The 22,444-nt window shown below is 40.3% G+C and overlaps 1 protein-coding gene across 6 annotated transcripts in view; it reads right to left on the bottom strand.

Annotated features, from left to right (window-relative positions):
* The window catches only part of LOC135170320 (uncharacterized protein), a 49,165-nt gene that overhangs the window by 23,746 nt on the left and 2,975 nt on the right, over positions 1 to 22,444 (bottom strand). For 2 of the 6 annotated variants that reach the window (XM_064136031.1, XM_064136032.1), the window contains exons 2-4: positions 13,056 to 13,137; positions 12,777 to 12,864; positions 12,071 to 12,182 (exon numbers count right to left, since the gene is read on the bottom strand). Coding sequence is in view for 4 of the 6 variants with exons in the window: in XM_064136027.1 (XP_063992097.1) it covers positions 12,071 to 12,182; positions 12,777 to 12,864; positions 13,056 to 13,137; positions 16,873 to 17,328 (738 nt within the window). In the remaining 2 variants the exon portion in view is untranslated. Of the gene's footprint in view, positions 1 to 1,270; positions 2,077 to 7,770; positions 7,974 to 12,070; positions 12,183 to 12,776; positions 12,865 to 13,055; positions 13,138 to 16,872; positions 18,594 to 22,444 lie in introns of those variants that run through there. The other 4 variants (XM_064136027.1, XM_064136026.1, XM_064136029.1 and 1 more) reach the window with 4 other exon arrangements.

Here is a 22,444-nt window from a genome sequence, read left to right as displayed (position 1 = left end):
GCTGTTGAGGATAGGGGTGAGAAGGGAAAAAGAAAAAGTTAGCGAAAAGCAATAAAGCTCGTGAGCCGCAAAACTTTCTGCGTCTCGATGCTCGTAAAATTTACCAAGTGAACGGGGGGGAGGGAAAAACGATCAACGTCGAGACACGTACCTCCCCCCATCCCCCTCCCCTCACCTGAGTTCTGTATCTCTATTTTTATTTCTCCAGCAACTTTGCGGTTTAAGTCGTTAATTAACCCACTGTCAGTAACTTTTTTTGTTGCGTTGAGAAATTTAATTTTGAGGGAATGGAACAGTGAAAGTTGGGAAAAGATGGGACAGTTGTGGGGGTCGAACTGTAGTGGGGGTGAACTGTACGATCGTACGTTGAGATAATTCACTAGATCGATGGTTGATCTTTCGAAAATGTTTAATAATTAATGTGTGAATAATTATTAAATAATAAAAATAATCATAAATTAAATGTTGAAACTTCACGTTTGCGAATGAAAAATGGGTTTCAGACTTTGCAAAAATGGGGTGCGAAGTGAAAAGATTCTGATGATGGAGATTGGTAATTTGCCAGTGAACCACCCTTACCGACGTACCCCATCAAAATACATGTACACATTTTTATGTTTAGCGGTAATAGAGTAGAAATTTTCACGTGAATCATTTATCTTTCTCGCGAATAATACTCAGGATCGCTGGAGTGTTCTCCATCAGCGGAAGAGCAGTCATCCCCGGAAGACAGGGAAGACAAATAGCTTCACGCATTATCAGCTACCGATAATATGTAATTCACATGACTATTCATCACGATAAGGGGTGAATAGGGCTGATACTCTCACTGCCCTTCTGTTATTCGCACTCATTTCCCTCGGTTCGGGTGACCGAGAGAATATCTCACTGTCACGGGGTGGAAATAATGACAGGGTGATGAGTATGACACGTGACATATGACTATTTCGAGGAATTTCTTAACGAGAGAAATGATAATTAAATAATTCACAATAATCCAATGATTTAATGACAATATTTCCTATTCCCTAATAACTGCATTAAAAAATTGAATTTTTGCTCAATTGGCTCAACACTTAATTGCGCTAATTGTTGCTTATTGATGACTTCAACCCCCTCAGACATCAAAGAAGAGGAAAATCTCAGTGTGGAAAATTAACCGTTCAATGTGGCGTCAATAAAAAAAAATTGATACCTCAATTTTTCGCAAAAAATAAATAATTCTTCACGTGATATTTGCAAATAAAAATTATAATCCATGAAATCTCACCTGTACTCTCGCCATAGGGGGTGAAACAACGAGAAAAATCCTCATGGTAGCTTTAAGAAAATCATCGTGATTTTTCCCCGGGTCCTGTAGTCCCGTTACACTGACACTACCACCACTGTTGTTCGGTGTTTTTCGTCTGACACGTCGTCGTATACTGCCCACTAGCCTTCGCCAATCCTGGCCGGAGGCGGGGGTAAAGCCAGTGCTCCCGGGTCCCATTGGGCCAACATCACCATCATCACCGGGTGAATTGGCCTTTGATGGTGATGGCTCTCGGCTGGCCCGCCGGCTGAGGCTTCCGCGGCCTGAGCTACTGGTCCCAGCCACTGACACCGTGACAGCCTGATGTTTTTTTAACGGGCCCCTACTCTCCCCACCCCCGCCAACACCACTGGCCCCGCCACCGCTCAGTCGCCGAACGAGACTGCGCAATACACCGCGACGCTTGGGCCCATCACATAACTGACCCTCTTGCGCTTCCACTCTACGACCTCGTTGCGTACTCGGCGATTTTTACGATCTTTGTTTATTATTCCAACACTGGTAACTTCCGGTGACGTGGGCACATGTCGAGGGACTCACTGGGGACTTGCATCGTTGGTGTCGACCAATTCACTGGGCCCCGGTCGCCTCGCCAGGTGCTCAGAGCGCCCTCAGGCGGGAGTTTAACGCACCGGGAAAATTGTATTTGTCGCGGCGACTCGTCGCCATCTTGACGATTCAAATATTGGTCCAAGGGGGTGGGTAATTTTTGCCGGTGGACGTCGCCGTGCAGGGGATGGTGATTATTATGCTCCGGGCGTCACCTGACGATATTAACGGTCTCTAATCACTGCAGTGCAACGTCGTCGTGGGGGCCGACGACGACGTCGGGCCTCGGGGGATTTTTAACACGTGAGGGGGCAGCTGTGGGGATGGGGGTGTTCGAGGAACTTTTGGGGTCGTTCGAATCGTTTGGTCGACGGGTTATTTTTATTGCCGCGGGGTGAGCCGAGGGGCGACGCGGGCGATTTCTAGGATATTGCCAGGGGATTATTTACAATATTTGGACGTTTGGGGTGGTCGCAAAGCGAAGCCACAGATGAAGAGAATAAATCATCGAGTGTCGGACATTGGGGGATATTTTGCTGCCAATTGGAATCATTGATATTGCTATATTTATATGGGGGGAGAAATATTCAATAAAAATTTGGGAAATTCAGGTGATTGATTAATTTTTGAGGGAAATGTTACTACAGGATTTTTCCCTTTCGCCCTAAATTCGCCCTCGTTTTCCAATAATTTTCGTCCAATATTTCTCTCTATCCGCAGGCAAAAAGAAAAGTCACAATACATTTAATGGACGATCCGCAATTAATGAAAAATCGTTTCTACATACGATAGAGGTAGAGGTCGATACATATTTATTCCGGGTAATATTTCAGTCAAATACTTTGTTCGATATTACCTCGTTGGCGAGTGAAATTTCGCCCGACCAGTCGCGCCGTTAAAAATGCGGAAAATCGCCCCAAACGGTTATTATCCTGTGAGTTGCTTTTTCCTTTTTTTCCAGTGATTATTTAGGGGTGCGGTTCATGCAACGGGACAGCTTTGATAAACGAATGGTTCCTGGGGATGACCAGAGTATTCAGTCTGTTAAAATAAATTCATTGTTTTTCCGTTTTACAACGCGAGGAATTTTTTAATCGGAAAAATGACAAATATTTTCACATTTCCCCAGAAATGAGGGGAAATAATCGATCCCGTGGGCATTGAATATTCAAAATGTATATGCAAAGTGGAGACTTTCTGAAGTGTCTGTCTCCTCACGTGCGCCCTCCATCCCTGGAGGTCCCCAGGGGGTGGGGAAAATAGGGGAGAGGAGAGCAGCCAATCGAAACGTCGATTTTTTCGATTTTTCATCATTTTTTCCAACTCAAAATGATTTAAAATTCACATATTTGTCGTTGTCGTGACGAACACTCGTGCAGACTCGTTGCTAACGCCCTCTCGAGCTTCTGCAGCTGAATCGCATCGTATTTTTTTATTAAATGATTTTTTTAGTGGATTCGGGATTTTGAATTAAATTCGAGATTGAATTCTTTGAGGAGCTCACGTCCTCGATTGGATAGCGTATAAATCCCTCCTGTTATCGGGGACCTTCGAAGGGGATTAATCGAATTCATATAAAAACGCGGAATCGATTCATCAACGAGATTAATTTTTTACTAAATTAAATTCCATTTAAATTATCATCTTTTATTTAAAAAAATTGAATACGAAACCCCGGCACGTTACTGTCCTTATTTTTCAAAATTCTCAAGTCAACCCTTTTCTATCAAATTATTATTATTTTTTAGGGATGGAAATTTCTTTCTAATGAATTCTCTACTTCCCCTAAAGACGTGTTTCAAAAAAAAACATTTCTCTTCAGTTTTAGGAAATAAATTCGACCTTGAACGAATTATTTTCGGCGGTTTCGTGAATCTGACTTGAATTTTACTGAATCACATTTAAATAAAATCCCCTCCCCTATTGTTCACTTAACTTGCATTACGTACACCGAACGTCAAACCATTTTCACCACTCGACTGCTCTTTTCCCCATCTCCACTAATGAGTAAAACGGTTTTCTCCTGTCGTAGATCTATAGTTTCTGGAAATGGGTTTAGTCGCGACTGCGCGGTTTTGAAAATTACCCGTAGTCACTCTTGTGCACACGAAACTATTCCTCGGAATGTTGACGAGAGGTACGGGATTTTCCGGGACTGAATGCGACCGTGCGAATAGTACATTGTGCGAACATACCTGAGGGAGGGGGGGATTTTTATGGAATTTTGAACGCTTGTCTTAACACGAGATTAATTTCCTCTGTTTGAGTACTTGACGGTTACTGAGATCAAAAGATTTCCCTTGAAATATTTATCTTCAGTAAAATAATAGGGTGGGAATTCCCGGAAAGGTCTCAATTAACGAGATTTTTCGATTAAAAAATATTTGGAAAAATTATTAAGATATTTCTAGTACCAGTTTTTGTTGTTAGCAAGATTTATTATGTAGAGAAATTGTTTTTCAAGTACAACTGCACCCAGAAATACATATTTTTAATTCTGGGACTCGTAATTGGGCAATTAAACAGTAATTTATTTTTCTCGAGTTCGTTTCCTTGAATTTTTAGTTGCAAAATCCCTTGGAATTTTAGTGGAACTATTCCAACAATAAATAATTATCTTTATTTACAAAATAACATTTTTGAAAGCCCGAAAAAGGGGGTGTGGGGAGGATTTAAGCCTCTTCCTGTGCACAAGTGTCGACAGATTGGAGATTCGTTGTATCGAGCCGCCTACACGGCCTTGACTCGAGGTGGGCCCAAGTATCGATTGTTTCACTAGTTCTCTACAGATTGCATTCACCCTAGACACTACCACGGACATACCAATCGTCGAGTGCTTGAAATTCCCCAATCATTTTCATTTTTTTCCCGCCCGGATGAGATCCACTCAGTGATCGAAGTCCGCGATAACAATCGACATCTCGAGTTGTTTTATTCAATTGCCCTTTCATTGAACGATCAATTAGCGAGTGAATGTTGCCAATGGCGACGATAATTAGCGAGGGTCATGTGAGATCGTAATAATCATGTGACGGGGGTTAATTAATTTTTTTGCCGATTCGGAAATTTTTTTTTGAATTCCGAGGCGCGCAGGGCGTCTCCCTTTTAAAAAATCGATCTTACATAAACATATTATATACTTTACTATATATACATATGTTATTCATAGAATATATCATGTCATTCGCTTAAATGTGAATTTTTCCCGAAGTTCTGAAACAATTTTCTAAAAATCTCCGGATATTTTACAATAAATTTCCAGAAATTTTTTCTTAAAAACACTGAATTGTTTAAAGGACTGGAATTTATTTCGTGTAGCTTTTGTCGACTAGAATTTGATGGAACATTCATCTTCGTGTACTATGATTTTTACTCGCCCTTCACCCTCACAACTATTCAGAGTGCAATGGCGTGCGTCACGCACGGAAATGATAGCACGCGTCTTCCTCTGGGCATGCGATATTCTCCAGAGAAGATGACGAGCATTTCCTCCAGCCTCGTTAGTCTTTTTTTGCTTCCGCATGCAAGGGTTGTAGTGGGCCTTCGTGATGACTACGTGGGATTTTATGAAGGTTCCGCTGAATGCAGACCTTGATGGGCGCTAACTATCAATCGTGGGAGGAACGCGATCGTTTGAATTCGCTCCGAGGCATCGGCTTTTATTGGAAAATAAATTTAAGTGATCGTTTGATGATAATAATAAAGTTGTTGGGGAGAGAATGAATAATTGATTTTCAAAATTGGCAGAAAAGGGAATCCTACGGGGACGAGAATTTCTCCCGCTGTATTTTACATTTTTCTCCGGATTCGTTCCCTAAAATTACAAATTTATTTGGAAAAAATTACCGGAGAATTTTTAACGAATGAATTTATTTATTAAAAATCTTCAAATATTTATTATTTTTGTTTGTAGTGATTTGTTTTTTTTTTAATGAAGCCTGAAGTTTCTGTAGGAGCTCTGGAAATTCATGGAAATTGTCAAATTTCCATTTTCCTGTCTCTCAAACAACCGGACTTTCCCCCAACTTTTTTCTTCGTCCAATTTATTATTCGACTCGACTATTCTCATCTGCGTTGATGTCAATTGTTTATTCTCTTTTTCTTCAATTTCCTGCAATAGAATCGGTTCCTGAGCTCTTGATTTCCCCGAATTTTCCAGAAATTCTCCGCTAACTCCTGGAATTGTCTCAATTTTTTTCCGCCCAATCAATTTTTTCCCACTTGACTAACCGACAACAACAGTTAACAACAATCGCCCTGTTATAAACAACTTTCTCCCTCAACTTCCACCGCGACAAAGGGGTCCGCGAGTTTGGGCCAGTGACGGCGTCAAAATTGCGAGCCCTCGAGTCACTCAACTGCGGTTTTACATGTGTTGTAATGTCAGGAGTGAGTACGCGGAGTGCGATAGTCCCCGGGGGAGAGCTCCGTCAACTTGAGTTGCTCCGTTGAATTTCCTATCCCAGTGTTTTGGTGTTTGTAGGGGGCGCGAAAGGGGGTGAGAGGGGGTGTTAGGTATTTCACGCAAAACCGGAAAGCATGCGAACTCCGCTGGGCGCGATATACCGAGGAAAATGGTCATGTATACCATCATGTACTGTTGTACATATTTACGTATGACGCGGTACGAACATACGGATGAGAAGAATGACTCAGGGAGATTTATACCACCGAGCGGATGTTCCTGGATGAACAACGCGAACCAGCGATTTTTCCAATTTTTTTTTGGAGGATTTTCCTCAATTGTTGGAGGATTTTCCTCAATTGTTGGAGGACTTGTTTTATGGGACCTTTATTTCACTTCGCGGAGGAAATTTTCCCGTTCGAATTGAGTTTTTTTCGCGTGTACAGGGATAGAAAAATTGTAGAATAATTTCAGCGAACAATTTCCCTCTCAACCCTTAATAACCTCAATGTTAATAATAATATTTACCTCCTGTGTACATTACAAACCGACATTTGCTTCTACATATCATGCACAGTGGCATAACAACGGAAAAACTGAAGGGAAAGACTGGAGTGACGGGAGGGGAGTTCTATCGATTTGCGGTAAACTCGGATCGAAACGATAGTATAAGCCTAGTTGAACTGGCTACTATAGCATAGGAATATATCGCTAACTTATGCATCTAGTATTACCGATGTGTGTCTGTCAGTGGAACTTGGCTGACTCTTTTCATCGAACGCACCGACCCCTGGACATTCTTCCTAGTTTATTAATGTTCCCGCAGAGGATCTCGATGGAAAATTTCCATCCACTGTTCCTTCCCCCGGGAGTAGTTCCGATCATCGTGACCAAACGATTCGAAAGCGAAAAACGGCGGAAAGAAATTCAGGAAAAATTATGAAACTTCAGTCGCGAGGGGATGAACAGGAAAATGCCATTTTTACCGGTTTCAGGGGCGGTAATTGTGCTTTAATATTTTTTAATGTTTATGTATCACTGTCGTGTCTCATGAATTTTCCCTTTTGAAGTGCCTTCACTGCCACTATTTTCCAAATTCTAGGGTATAATTACCAGAATATTTTTATCTTCCGTTCATCTTCGAGGAAAAATATCCCAGAAATTGACAGTTCTGCATAAAATTTCCGAAAACAAAATATTCTCAAATTTCAGTGGAAAGATTCGCCGGAAATTGCCGACAAAAATTTTCCCCGAAAGTTTCCGATTTATTCCCCCGCATTTCTCTACAAAAATTACCGATTTTTCATGAACTCCGAAGGGAAATGCGGGTGCTGATAATTTCCCGGAGATGTCACGTGACTTCTCCATAGAATAACGTAATTTTTCCCGCACGATCTGCGATTTTTCCTGAATATTTTCAGCCCCTGTATTTTATTCGCAATTTTCCCTGAATATCTCTCTCCGTCTGGACATGTTTCTCCGCGTGAATGACTCCCTTTCTCACCCGTTTCGTCGTGGAAAAATCCAAAGCCAAGTCACTTCGATTCGATCTCACTCATCTGCCCCCCCGCCCCCCCAAACGGTAATTTTCGATTCTTTAATCAATGAAAGAGATAAAAATCCCTAGGAAAATTAAATAAATTGACTTCCACTTGTGAACATTATTCTCCTCTTCTTGATGGTACCGGAGACGTAACTCCCGTCGGGTTTAGGGTCGCGCGACGCACTGGACTTGGATATCGGCGCGCTTCCAACATCAACCCCCTCGAGAATATGTCTCTGTGTTAGGGCTTAGTATATTGGCGCGCGCGCACCCACACATAGTCAGTTCTTACGCCCGATGGCAGAATAAAAAAAAAATTGTTGAAAATTTTTGTCGGAATTTTTCGCGTCGAATTCCAGAAATTTTTATCGCGTCGCTATTCCACGGGAATTCAATGGAATGCAAAATTCCGAATTCAATGGAAAAATCACGTACACTGTTGATAATGGACAACTAAATTCCTAAAATTAAATTTTTGTGATTCAAAAAATGTCTAAATACTGAACTTTTCATTAGAAGACGATGAAATTATCCGATTAACGCGGGATAAATTCACTGGCACTCGACATTGCGCCAACACAGCCCCAGTCTTCTGCCTGCGTTGCAGTTGATTGCATAAATGTTTTCCGGCTGTTACCAGAAGAAATTACCAATTAAAACAATGATCGATCGGGCGAACACATCATGAGAGCCCCTGCCAAGTGGAGTGGGTCGCGCATTAGTCAGCCGCGAGCACCGTTCGTCTCCTCCAATGGAATTCCAACGGTAAAAAGCCCCATAATCCTTCGCCGATTTTTCATGTCGCCAAACAAACGATTAAAATTGAATTCCGCGCATTAAAAATAGCGGCGGATAATTTCCAGGGAAATGAGATTGAGCCGATAGTGCACATCTGTGGTATTACCATCGATATTCCCTCCCCCTTCGCTCCCTTCCCGCGTCGTCCGTCAAACTCTCAAAGAAAAAGGAACTTGGAACAATGTAAACTGTGGAGCGAGTCTCGAGAGGACTTTTCAAGAATGAGAAGGAAAGAGGAAACGGAAACCGCCAAGTACATCCGAGTGAAAGCATGTAGCATCACGTGCTACTGTTACTTTTGAAAAGGGAATAATTTTGCAATTTTTGATAAACAATTAAAGGTATGAAAACACAGGGAGAGAAAAGTCTGGGAGAAATTACTGTACCAAAAACTCAAATCGAGGTGGAACACGTTAAAGTACTGGAATTTTTACGAGGTCGGTACAGCAGTTTTCCTGAGTCGATAAAGAAATTTTACCAGGAACCGCAGTCATTTTTCTTGGAATGACACGATAAAAATTCTCTGATTTTTCTCGCGGTACAGGACAAGTCGGCTTAACCCTTAGCCCCTAAAATCCGTTCCTACCCTCTAAAATTCATCTACAACCAGTCAATTAAATCCTCATTACCCTACGGTATGGTAATTATCGCGAAAAGGTCTCCAGAATTTTTTTTTCCATTCCCACTCTCTCAATTTTCCTTCTCGCGTCGAACTCGGGACGGGGAGAAAGTCCTGGAGAACTAGGGGGATGAATGCTTGTGGTGAGGCGTTGGAGGGTGGGGGAGGGTATAACTCCCGAGATTTATATATTCCTGTGATATTCCCGATGATTCAAGGTGGAAAGGTGCGAAATCTCGTAGTCAAGAATCTCAGAAATTTTCTGAAAAATGTGGAGACGCCCAGCGATTGCTTAATGCGATCAGAACGTGCATCCCTTGCAGATATTTCTGGTCCATGACTCCTACGTTTCCCTTACGCATCAATTGATCTTATCATTCGTCAGTGGGAGGTCTGTGGAATGGACGAGGAGAATTTTTCCGAGGATTTTTCCCGTCTCCTTCGGCGGAAAATATCTTCAATCATTTTGGGATTAATCTTGTGGAGAACATCGAAAGATGTGGGAAATTATCGAACACAGAGATGTTTTCTGATGTGTTCCCGACGTGATCACTTCCCTGCGGAGATTACGTCCCGGAAATGAGCCCCCAGAATGCCGGAAATGAACGAATGGGACGGCTTGCTGGATACCCAATAGGATTTATCAGGTCACATTGCACCGAAGGAACACAAAGATTTCTGGGATCTGTTCTTGAGGAGAAATTTTCACTGATTCGAAGCTCAATTGTTTCATCGTAATTGTCAGTCTCTGGTAAATTCTTATGACAGTAATGACTCGTAATTCAAGGGAAACAATGCCAAAGGGTTGATTTACCCAGGTGTTTTCCCACTTTTTCCCTGAATATTTTTTTTAATTAACTCTTCGCGTTTACCGTGAGCTAAATTGTGCCCTGAAGCGTCGGTTTTTTTTTCTGAGAAAAATCTTCGTCTTAAGGAACGAAAAGGGAAATTTTCCTCCGGAAAAAAATAGCCTGTAATTCCAGGAGGAGCAGACAATGTTGCAGGATGATAAAGTCAATACGATGCGTTATTACTTTACTCAGAAAAAATCTTCTCAGATCTTCACGAGACTCGCCCCTGGGGAGGGCTCGGAAATGAAGTGGGAATTGAATAAAATAATAATTTATGTAAATTCGGACATTAATTTTCGTGTAATCATAATTAACATTTAGATGTTCGTAAAGTACAGTTTAGTGTGTTCATGTTCTTATGGAGAAATGATTACAATGTCGTGAAATATCTTTCTTTTGAATCACTAATTTCCATGTTAAATAGGCAATTAACAATAATCTCTGAACATCAGGAGTTCTCGTTAGACATATTCAGCTGTGAAAATGATGACGTGACATTTTTCCATTATTCATTAATTATTCAGTTCAAGGGACAATCAGAAATGATCTCGAAACAAATTACTACAGTTCCTTCCATCGCTGTCAAAATTTATCAAGATTATTTCCATCCCGAGATAATCTATCTAATTATTTATTCCGAGAGAAACAAATGTCCCCCAAGATCATAAACTAAATAGAAAAAAAATTGTTGTCCTCACTAAAATAATTTTTCCCCAATTTGTTTATTTGTCTTAAGGTCATCAAATCATTTGGTTTCGACAGTACAACAATAAACAATATGAAACTTAATTAAAACCGCTGGAGGTCTCGTTCGAGCGAACATTATTTTTCTTGTGACTTTATTCTCGAGTTAAAAAAAATAATCAGAAATAATTTTCCCATAAAGTTGATGCAGTTTCCCATCAAGCTGTCGACATTAATCAAGATTTTTCATCGGGAGATAATAAAACGTATCGTAAACCTCCGCAAACTCACTCCTTCTCCCGAAATTTATCTGGACATTTCATCGGGAGATAGTAAAACGTGCCATAAACTTCTGTAGTCCCCAGCAGGATTTTTCATTGTCGCAGAAAAGAGCCAAATGTTCTTTTCACGATATAAAATCAACATGTGTGTTGCACTCTCACCAACAAAAAGCAATACCTTTGGATAATATAACTACACATGACGCAATTAAACTCAAGACCTAATTAAATTTAATTATTTCCCCACATGTTCAGCCCAAAATTAATTAATTAACAAATTACCAAGGCTATTGCATTTATGACTTAATTTATAATTAAACCCAAAACAATTTGTTCAACCATTCAATTAATCATCTATAAATAATTGACAATTTATTAATTATAAACTTCGCTGAGGGCTTTTACTATTTGAAAAATATTTTTAAAAAATTTTCGTCGATCGACTCCACAATTTTGAAATTCATTTCAACAATTTATCTCTCAATTTTAAAAAATGAATATTGAACTTTCGATTTTGCTGACGAAAGTTAGTTTCTCATGATTAAGCGACAATAAAAAATTCTGGGAACCGCTGCCCTTTCCTGGCACGACTCCTCCTCTCGAGAACGAAAAAACCGAATCTTATTTTTCCGAAGGGAAAAACAACCAACACACGTTATAATCTCAGGGGTAAGAGGCTATATTTCTTGATAATAAAGCCAACTGCCAGACATGAGGTGCTATTAGAGCGAGAGGGCCAGCCAACTGCGCTCCTCCACACTCCCATAATGTACATCTATATATCACCTATATATGTACTCTCTATTCCACTATTTTTCTCCTATTCACTAACGTACCACTCACACACACTCACTCCTCACATTACACCTTCTCACATTTATCCACAAGCGGGATAATACAAATGACGTGAGGAAAAAAAAACGAATTTCCGCAATTTTTCTCCATTTCGCCAACTTTCTTTTCAGATGGTCTCTCGTCGCTTTTTATTTTTACGTTTTTACCAGTGGAAGTTCATTGTCGTTACTTACCGAACAGTGTGGACGCTCTTTGGAGGTGGATGTGCCCAACCGGAGGAGGGAATTTCTCGCACTGGCTCTCAGGATGCTCCATTCCCGCCAACCCCGCTTCTCCCTTCTGCAACTGAAAAATAATCCGCAGACTAGGCTCAGTGTCGGCTAGAAAATTCGGTGATAGGTCCTGGGAGGAGATGGGGAACGGCCGACTGTCGGCCGACAGTTGGCCGACTCTCGGCAGATTGTTAAGTCTGAATTTTAGGTAGATTCATTGCCTCCGGGGGCGGCAGAAAGAGAGTTTAAGGGGTGAAATAGGGTCTTATCTATGATATTAAATAGACGGGGATTTGGGTAATGAATATGGCAGGGTTTTGTTGAAAAGCATTTTGCTATTGCAAAAATAAAAAAAATGGGAGACTCGGAGACGACACGTGTCGCTCTGTATCCGAGCGAGGCTGTCTGCCGGAAGCAGGAACTTAAGTGATTTTGCGAGTGATTTGTCGGGCCCTCCTCTCGTATGTCTTGTCCTAGAGAAGTTAATTTAGGACCTCTCTGAGGTACCAGGACCAATCAAACTTTAAACGCTGGAAACTTAATAGAAATACAGGGAAAAATTACAATTCACCCCCTGTGAATTTTTTCCCGGGTGTTCAGCGCACGTTTCGGTGCCGTTCACGTCAGGAACAATTTTTATTTTGTAAATAAATAAGGAAATACTTACGCCCGCGTGGAATCAGTCTCATCTTCGTCTATGGCTGAATGTGTCAGTACTGGAAGACTGCACGCCTCAAAAGGCGGTGTGTTGAAATCTAAGTAAAAAAAATTATCATTGATAAACAATTACCCTTCAACAGCCCTTAACATTCATTTTAATTTTAATTATAATTTTTTCATAATTTTTATTGACCCATTTCTGTCGCAAAAAAAAAATTTTAATGGAAATTAAAAATTTTTTTTTATCGTTGGTATTTTTTTTTAGAATTCTGAAGGTTCTCCTCACCTATGGAGGATTCATAGTCCACACTATGTCTCCCGTAAGGGCTCTCAACATTCGGGGTAGTTCTCCTTCTCGCAGCAGTTTCCTAAAATCAATCACATTAGGACTCTTTCAAGAAAAAGTCATTCGAAGAAGCGCATTTTGAATGATGAAAAAGTCAGGATTTGAATGACGCAGGGGGTGTGGTGGGGTGGTAGGGGGTTGAAGAATAAAGGAGAGGGAGAAAGAGAAATCATCGGGTGAGATTGGACTGGTTTGTGTTACCGGGATGGGGTAGCAATAATGTAAAAAACTTTTTCCTACTCTCGCTCCGTCTCGGAGGATTTATAAAGCGCGTTAGCCCTCCTAAACTTTTCGATCTCTTTTGGTCTGGCGGAACGAAGAGTTTCGCTCGTTAGATGTATCTACGGTGACCCCGTAGCTCCCGTTTGGCTCGAATTAAAAATAATGCGATTCCCGGTTGAAATGTACTGGGGAACTTCGAGCAATGAGTCAAGCGCGAGTTCGTGTTAGTGGGAGGGTAGTTTTTTCGTTTGTCAAGGGGGGAGAGCAAACGGTGGAGGGAAATTCCGGGGGAAAATTTGCGAACAAGTGGGGGGAGGAGGGGTGCACGGCCTCAATTCACAGTGAGGGAAATTTCCTCGGTAATTTCTGTCACAAGAAATTTTCTGAAAATAATTGTGTCAGAAAAAAATTAGACCATTTGATACACTAAATCGAGAGATAAATTCCAGGTTAATTGGCCAGATTTATTGTGACTGTAATTATGATTTCTTTAATAATTAGTCTGTGGTATAAATTCCCATTGAAATTTCTGGGAGCGCAAAGGTGTCCGAAACACCAGAAACCATTTAACAGAATTTTTTTTCTGTCATCTAAAACGAACACAAAAATACGATAAAAAATACATTTCCGACCGTTGGGGTGCATGCATTAACCCTCCTATCTAAAGCTAAAACTGATGAATCAACCCCACACTCGGATTATTCCATTCCACATCTAAAAATGTCAAAATACCCCTCAAAAGTCACCGACTTCCCCCGAAGTTTTTCGTGTTTCTATTTTAAAATTTAATAAGATCGCGAGTTGAATACTTTGACCCGAATTTTTTTACCGATCACGGTATTGTCTCACCCTTACCAAATCATATGTTAATCGATCTACAAGAAGCCGAAAAGTTCGGCAATAAAATTCGAAACTCGTCAAGTTTTCAAGGTATCGTAAATTCCCGATGTCGGGGAAATTCCGTTCACTTTTCTTTCCCATTTTCCTCTCTCCATTTCCCTCGGGTCAACACCCCCATCTGTCCATCCCTCTTCCAACAAACAAACCCATTGAACAGTAGACGGTAACACTTAATAAAGCTCTCGGATTGTTCTCCCGTGAATGTTGCAATCTCCAATTTATCGAAGAAGTCAGAATCCACTGACATATCAATATGAAACGCAAAGTTCCATAACATCATACATTTCTGACGTCTCACTCAGGGGAAGTATTTGCTATCGATCACTAATATATAGATAACCAGACTGCGTATTGATCCCACCATTAACCACAAATTTTTCATCCCAATTAATTACCTTAAAAATTTTTTCTCAATTAAATCTTGAAAATTTTCCTTCGGCATTCGCTATTCAAAAATTTCAATTACTTCCCCTGAAAATTTCAAACATATTTTCCGAAAACTAAATAAACTACATTGGCAGTTCCTCCCATATCTCCTGTCACCCCAAACAGCCCTTTTTTTCCATTCGCTGTTGTTCCCTCTTGTTTCTTTCCTTTCGCAGTGACAACTCGCGTGGGTGGGGGTTGACAAGGGTCATTACACAGTCTGTGGACGTTTCCTCTTTTAACTCGGTATATAATCCCTTACGTACAGTGTTGTCACGAGTGAAAAGTAGAAAAAAGACCGACGAACCATCGATCCAGTATTTTTTTTCCCAACTCTCCTTTACTTTCTTTTTTCTCATGAAACGCTTGGACACCACCGCGATAACAGGGACCATTATAGCGGACTTTTACTGCACTTTAACGGCTCGTCCACAGCTGCATTTCGTGCAAAACATGATCAATTCAACTGACTTTGAAAGTAAAGTTGCCACGAGTTTTATCATAAATGTACATGTGAGGGGAAATAAAAAATACCGAGAGAGGACGGACAGAAATTTTTGGTAATAATTATCCCTCCCCTCATATAAATTAATATATACTATATATACTGGCTAACATATATATCTATACTCCTAATAATTCATGACTTTGATAACAATAAACTTTATTCTCCCAGCGCAATAATTTTTCCGAAAATATCAAAGAAAATTCGAGAGCGATTGGTACCACGCGATAAGTTATTCATCTTTCGGTCAAGTTGTTAAACAATATCTCCTAATTGAAGGGAGATAGCGATTTTTTCGTCAGAACATTTATTGTAGCCCTCACTTCGCTCCACAAAAAAGGTCATGACAACAAATGTTCTATCTCCTCTAGAATCCGAGATATTCATCAACAACTGGTCGCCAGTCAACAGCGACTTATCTCGTTTTGCCCCTTTGCTCCTGAATTTTAATCAACAAATTCTCTCCGTGCGGTGGTACCGTGTTGCCGCACGATGATAACACTCAGCAACTTTACGCACAATTAATGCGCCATAAACATGAAAGTGATAAGTATCTGATATAGGCGAGTGCAACTCCTGAATAAACTTCTGGCTTTTGGACGTAATGTGGACTTAATAGAGAGGGGGTAGGGGGGAGGTCACTAACTATTATCGCTATTAGAGATGGAGGGAAGTTTCGGCACGAAAACGAGCCCTAGTTATTAATCAAATTGATACAGTAAAAGCTGATCAGTAAAAAAGGGCGAAATCGACACGAAATTTTTTTTGCTGCGAAAATAATTCATAAAAAATTGAATGGATTTTTATTTAATTTATGTGTCTCATGTTATTTAATTATTTATCTTCAGTGAGTCAGAATAGTTGACACTTTTGCTAGAAATAAAACAGAAGGTTCATTTTTTAAAAATCCGGGAAATTATTCATTAATTATGTCTCGTCGGTGAAAAAAGGGGATTTTTTTTAGCGGAATTTCTGGTGCGGTGGATACGAGGGAATTGCGAGTCTCTGCACTTTTCATCACTGCAATACACCGCAGTTGGAAACCGCTCAAAGAAGTGGTTTGAGTATCCCATCGGAAAGAGCCGGAGGGGATATTTCAATGGCCCTTCCTCAAGCGTTCTTGCTCCCAGATAAGGGCAACTGTGGACGCATTTGTAGCGTAGAAAAGGCTCGTACCATCCGGAGAATGACAATAATGGAGTACAGTGAAGGGAGTGCCTGCTACTCTCGATACACGATGTGTCCGAGTGAAAGTATATTTCCGGTAAAGAATTACGGTTCAGGGTAGTATAGAAATTCCGTGAGAGGAATATTCGAGGTGGCATGTGGGGTGTGAACATGTGGATGGAAAAATATAGGGGGGTTGTTACGTTAAATGAACGCGAATTCTCTAATATTTCTCCCAAAATTATTTACACTTCAAATTTCCCTTTTGAACCCAGAGAATTGAATTAATCGAGTCGCAAATTTTTTCCAACATTTTTCCGGTTCAAAATTTGCGTTTCACTCTCATTAACTTCAGCTAAATTAATTAAATCGCTAGAATGTTCTGTCATTTTCCCGAAAATACTTCTGTTCCTCTTTCCTTCCGATTAAAATCTGGGCCACGAATTTTTTATTTTGTCACCGTAAATAATTTTGTGATTTTTCTCGCTCTCCAAATTTTTTTGGCTCCAAAAAAAGCTCTGATTTTGGTTCTCTTACTGCTGGATTTTCCACAAAGCTGAGAGCTCGCATGATAACGGGATTCTGTGCAAAAACCAGTTCCTCGTAGACACTGTCTCTCTCATTGTCGTCATCCTTGGAGTCGTCTTCAGCGAGAGATCCCAAACTGTTGTACCATTGGGCGCTCCTCGCCCTGTGGGGTTTCTTCTCGTGACTCCGGTTGAGTGAATTGCTGAAGCTCAAGCTCCTCCGTATCGGTTGTAGTCCCCGATTTATCGCCGCCGGTAAATCAGCGCTCCCGCGAACAAAGGCGCCGAGTTTCTTTCTCAACGAGGGCTTTCTCTCCAGTTGTGAATTGTCAGTCGTCTGTTCCAGTCTCGAGAAAGCAATTTCTCCGGGATTAACAATTTTTTGGGGCCTTCGTCCCTCCAGTGAATTCCTCACGTTGAATTTCCCCTCGGATTTCTTCTTCTTCGCATCCCGGTTCAGCGTCATTTTTCCCGGATGACGAAATATTCGCTGATGCGATTTCACTGCTCTCAATTTTTTTTTTTCGATCCGACACTGTGTCCACACAGCACAAATTCTCGAATAAATCCACGTGTCGGTTATTTACCCAGATGTTTAATTGTCCGCGTGCTTCCCCCACTCCAAATACATCAGTTCAAATTCCACAAGTCGGCGAGAAATTACTCAGAAAAATTCTCGTGATGGTACGGAAAAAGAATCGCAAAGGGACAAAAAAAAAATTCCAGTGGTACTGGAAATTTTATGGGGTTAAATGGAAATTTTTTTTGTTTTGGTTTCCCAAAAAATTTCAAATTAAAAAATTATTATTACAATTTTATTTCAATTTTAATACTTTTCACAGATAAAAAAACGTTTCTCCGACCAAATCGCTCAGGATTTCACCAAAAATTCTCCCTCAACAGCCCCAGATATTTCCACAATCAGAGAATTGATTTTTCCCTTTTTTACACTCCAATTTTTACAAAAAATTTCTCTCCCAATTAGCCCCCCCAATTCGCATAATTTCCATAATTAATCACCACGGAAAGTGTCACCAGCTTGAACGCCATCCAAATGGAAATTTGCAATGAATCCCAATGAATTCTCCACTAAGCACTTCGTCCGGATTAATTACTTTTCAATTACATTTTCCCACAATTACGTAAACCCGCGGTACACCGAACAAAATGGCTATCACTTTTTTCCCCCACAATTCAATAATTTACGACCGCACTCAGTTCCACTTCACCTCCGGATGTCAATTTATCCTGTCATTTCTTCCCCAAAAAAAAAAATTTTATGGCGAGAAGCCAGCGTTGCACTTCAGATGTAATGACACTCGCGAGGTATCGCACGACACTAACAATTTCATACCGAGGACAGACACTGGAAATCGCCGAGATAGCGCGTTATCGGCAGTAATTTTTATCGCACCAGGTGCACATCGTTGAGTTGTCATAATTTTTCACAGTATGTTTTCCATTCAGCCGGTGGTACGATAGGCAATCGATAAAAATATTAATTCCCGTCATTAAGGTATTCAATTAATCCCGGATTCGTCGCGATAGTACCGACTGCGGGCGATTTTGTTCTTATGCGAACGCATTTGTTCGATTTTTTTTTTTGGGAAAACACGAGGTCGCGGCCGCGCACAGATTAATTATCGGAATGACGGAGCGAAGAAATTGGAGATAGGTGAGCAATCACTGGGTGGAATTATGGGAGGTGGATGGGTGAGGAAACAGCTGGGGACTTCTGACTAAACGCACAAGTTTTCAAATAACCGCACTCACTGCGGTGAATTATTGGCCTCCGATAAGGGGACATTCCATTCGATCCCTTCTCCTCGCCCCGCCGCAGTGTGGGTTGTTGTTAATCTTTTGATAATGACGGAAATTGGAGGTACTCTATTGTGGTACTGGTCGAGGTTACGTGTATCAACATCTTGGCACGTTGATTCAATTAATCTATTTGTTTAAAACTATTCGATAAATTAATTTCATCCACTTTTATTCCCCAAATTATTTTCACTAGTTCATTTCGCGTATTTCTCGCATAAAACATCACCGCGAGGTATTTCCCCTTTAATTTGCAATAATCGACGAATTTCCCGTGAAAATTTCCTTCCTCCTGTTTCCGGAATTTTTACGTTAATTATAAATAATTTATTTCCATAGAAATTTTACTCGAAGTAAATAAAATATCCTCATCCATATATTATCTATCAGAAAAATATGTTCAAGGCAGGAACATCCTACCACAAATGATGAAGTCCCAATCGTTCATATATGAAATATTAAATAAATAAATAAATATTAGACTCAGAAAAAAATATCTAAACGCAAATTAACAAATCGAATCTTCTTTTTTTGTATTTTACATCTCGATTAAATCTCAAAATGTTTTTTTTCGCCACATGCGGAGATTGGTCGTCTTCCATCTCAATTGTTGCCTTTTACAACTGAAAACCTTGAATGTACCTCCAATAAAATGGCGATATACCTTTTGCGTGTTGGTTCACCTCGACAGGCTCTATTTAAGGTATGAAAAAAGGACTGCTCTAAAGACGATAACAGATACGATTTTTGTCCTTTGGTAGACTGTCCCATAATAATACCAAGCACCTTGTGTTTTTTTGTCCCTCCCCCCCTCAGCCCGACGCTCCGCCAGACTAAGCCTTTTCTACATCGTCGGGAAAATCAATGATTCGGCTTACAAACCGGCTCGCTATGGTGCGCCGACCTTTTCAAAGCATTTTTTTTTTTCAAACTACTTATGGAGATCTTAGTCAGACAGATAATTGCCTATCAAGTTCGCTGTAAATATTTCTAATCATTAGGGTCTCGTGTTACGTGATGGCGACTCATTTGCACCCGCTCACGCAATGGTTATGATTGTTGCTATTGCGGTGCGATAATGTTATTTTTGGCAACATGAAGGGGACATTTTTCAAGTGGAGAGAGCGAACATGTGGTTTTTAACGGGAAAAAATTTTTAGGAAAGAAAAAGTCACTTGGCGGTGGTAAATTAGAGGGAGATTAGGAGGATAGCATCTGCGATAGTTATTAACATTTGGAATTTCATGGAGAAATGAAAAATGTATTTTAGGGAAAGGGTTCGGTGGAGAAAAAATATAAAAACTTTGGTTTTGCAAAAAAAAAAAATTAGTGCGACTTTTCAGGGTAATTTTATTGAATAAAATGTTTATTGTTATTTGTAATTGTTATCTGCATATTTCCTGACGTTTTTGGGGGTTTAATGCAAAATAATCGGGAGGAAATGAATTTTTTAAGTCAAATTTTTTCGAAGGGCAATTTTTACATTTCTGTTCCTTCTTATTTTCACGAAATTTTTCTCAACTTGGAAAAATTTGAAGCCACTCACGTCTCACCTATTCCCTCCGCCTTTCAACTGTTTGTTTACATACATCATAATTCAGATAGCGAGTAAGACACAGAGCTTACATGTTATAAAATGGGGCAGATAGTAGTTTATCATGTAGTTGCATAATTTCTCGTTATCGCCGACGCGCGATAAATAATGACTAGATTTGTTCCGCAGCTACGCCGCGGGTTTTCGTTGATGAATCGTGGCTAGTAATTAGTGATACATAATTAACTGAATTAATTCAGTCCTGAATTCGTTGAATTTCACTAAAAATACCTGAAAAGGAGATTCATTCGGTGGGGTAATTACCATTTTCAATATGTTCCAGCGTCATTTGAGCGAATCAAGAGTATAAAATGCCGACTATTTTACGCTACGATGAATCAATAGGAATTAATTCGCGCGTTTATATCAAATGTAGGTGTTCACCAGTCGTGAAACGACAAATTGGGCCGTCAAAAAGTTTTAATCATATGTCCTCGCGTTTCGGTGCCCGGATGGGGTACGTCACACCCTAAAACAGGAGAAAATTGTCGATGTGACGCATTTTGCGGGGACATTTTCCGTTGACAATCGGCGAAAAGCCAGTGGACAACGAAAATATCCCTTGAATTCCGCGATATCCCATTTTCCCTCTTCGCAACCGAATATTCATTAAATAATTCCTGTAATATTTATTAAGAATTTTTTTCGCATGTGCGAAGTGTAATTACCTTTCACCCAATCATGACTTTTATAATCCGCTATAGAACCGCTCGCTAACAAAAGTCAAATAGCCAAAGGAAGATAAATCTTCTTAATTTCGCTCCAACGATTTCGCGGAGAAATCTCGCTTTCTCAAGAATTTATGAATTCCCAATGACTCGATAAAATTGTTCAGACCGATAAAAGGGACTTGTTCCCATTGCTTCGACGCAAATGGACTCGTAATCATCGAAAAAATTGTCAAAAGGTGAATAACAACGATAAAATAGGTAAATGTAATGTGAAGGGATTAACGGATATCTCAGGTGGTGCTCCATAAATAATGTCAAAGGTTTTATTCCGTCCGAGGGCCCACGTCCATTGTATTCACCTCATATTCTTTTCCTTCCGCTTTCCTTATTCCTTCCGGCCCACACAATACCCGCACACTGCGTGGGCCTGTCACGTTGGCTTGACGTTGGCGATGGACAACGAGTCAGCGAATTTACAAATAATACGGTAGAATAATGTCAAACGGATATTTCATGTGTCTGTTGCCCACCGGAAATAATATCTCCTACAATCTGTGTATCAAATGGTCATGAGGAAGTTGAAATGGCCGCGGGGAGGGCGTCATTTTGATCCGCTGCGGTCGTCGAGGAAGGATTAGTCTACGCTGCAAATATTAAATCTCTCCCCGAGTTTGGAGCTTAAAACTTGCAACAAGTTTTGATTACGGATCTTCTTGACCACAACTATTTCACGATATTTACCCGAGATAGCGGGCGAAGTAGCTACGGGGGGATGAACAGGGGGGTAAAGTAGGAGCATTGGAATTCATAATTGGGAACGATAAAATTTTAGGAGAGAGAACTCCTCATTTTTTATTTTCCGACTTCATGAAGTGTTGGATATTTTCAAGGAAAAGGATTTCTTCAGGAGTTGGGGGTGGGTGGACTAGGGGGTGAGATATTTTGTAGAAGAATTCTTCAATTCAAGACTTCAATTTTTTAATTGAAAAAAAATAACGTAACGATTTATAATGATTTCCGATAAATTGGGATGATATTGGCCCTCGAATTTTTTAAATGTGACCTTTGAAATCAATTCAAATGTCCATCTCACCCCCACCAACCCCACAAAAACCCAATAAAGCCCGTAAGTACGCTGATAATTTAACCCCAATGGTTTATACGCTCAGGCAATTCATATTAACAAGTTGAAAATAGTGCCGGAGGCAGGTCTTAACCGATTCGTACACGCGAGGTCGTAAAGCCGGTAGACACCGACCTCAAATCGACTTTCGCGTTAAACCTGAGACGCTTAATCGATGATAAAAAACGAGATTGAGGGTGGCGATTTAAATCCAGTAAAAAATGAAACGCGAAAAAATTGCGAGGTTTATTTAACGACAAGATATCGCGCCAGAATAACGTCGTTTTCCCCCTGATTCCCTTAAATCAATTTTTTTTTGACAATCAGACCCTAAAAACTAATGGACGACGTCCTAATCTATTAAAAAATAATTAAT

This window comes from Diachasmimorpha longicaudata, chromosome 16 (genome assembly GCF_034640455.1).
Source record: "Diachasmimorpha longicaudata isolate KC_UGA_2023 chromosome 16, iyDiaLong2, whole genome shotgun sequence".
Lineage (NCBI taxonomy): Eukaryota > Metazoa > Arthropoda > Insecta > Hymenoptera > Braconidae > Diachasmimorpha > Diachasmimorpha longicaudata.
Note: the sequence above shows the minus strand (reverse complement) of the source record. Positions and strands in the feature narration are given on the sequence as shown.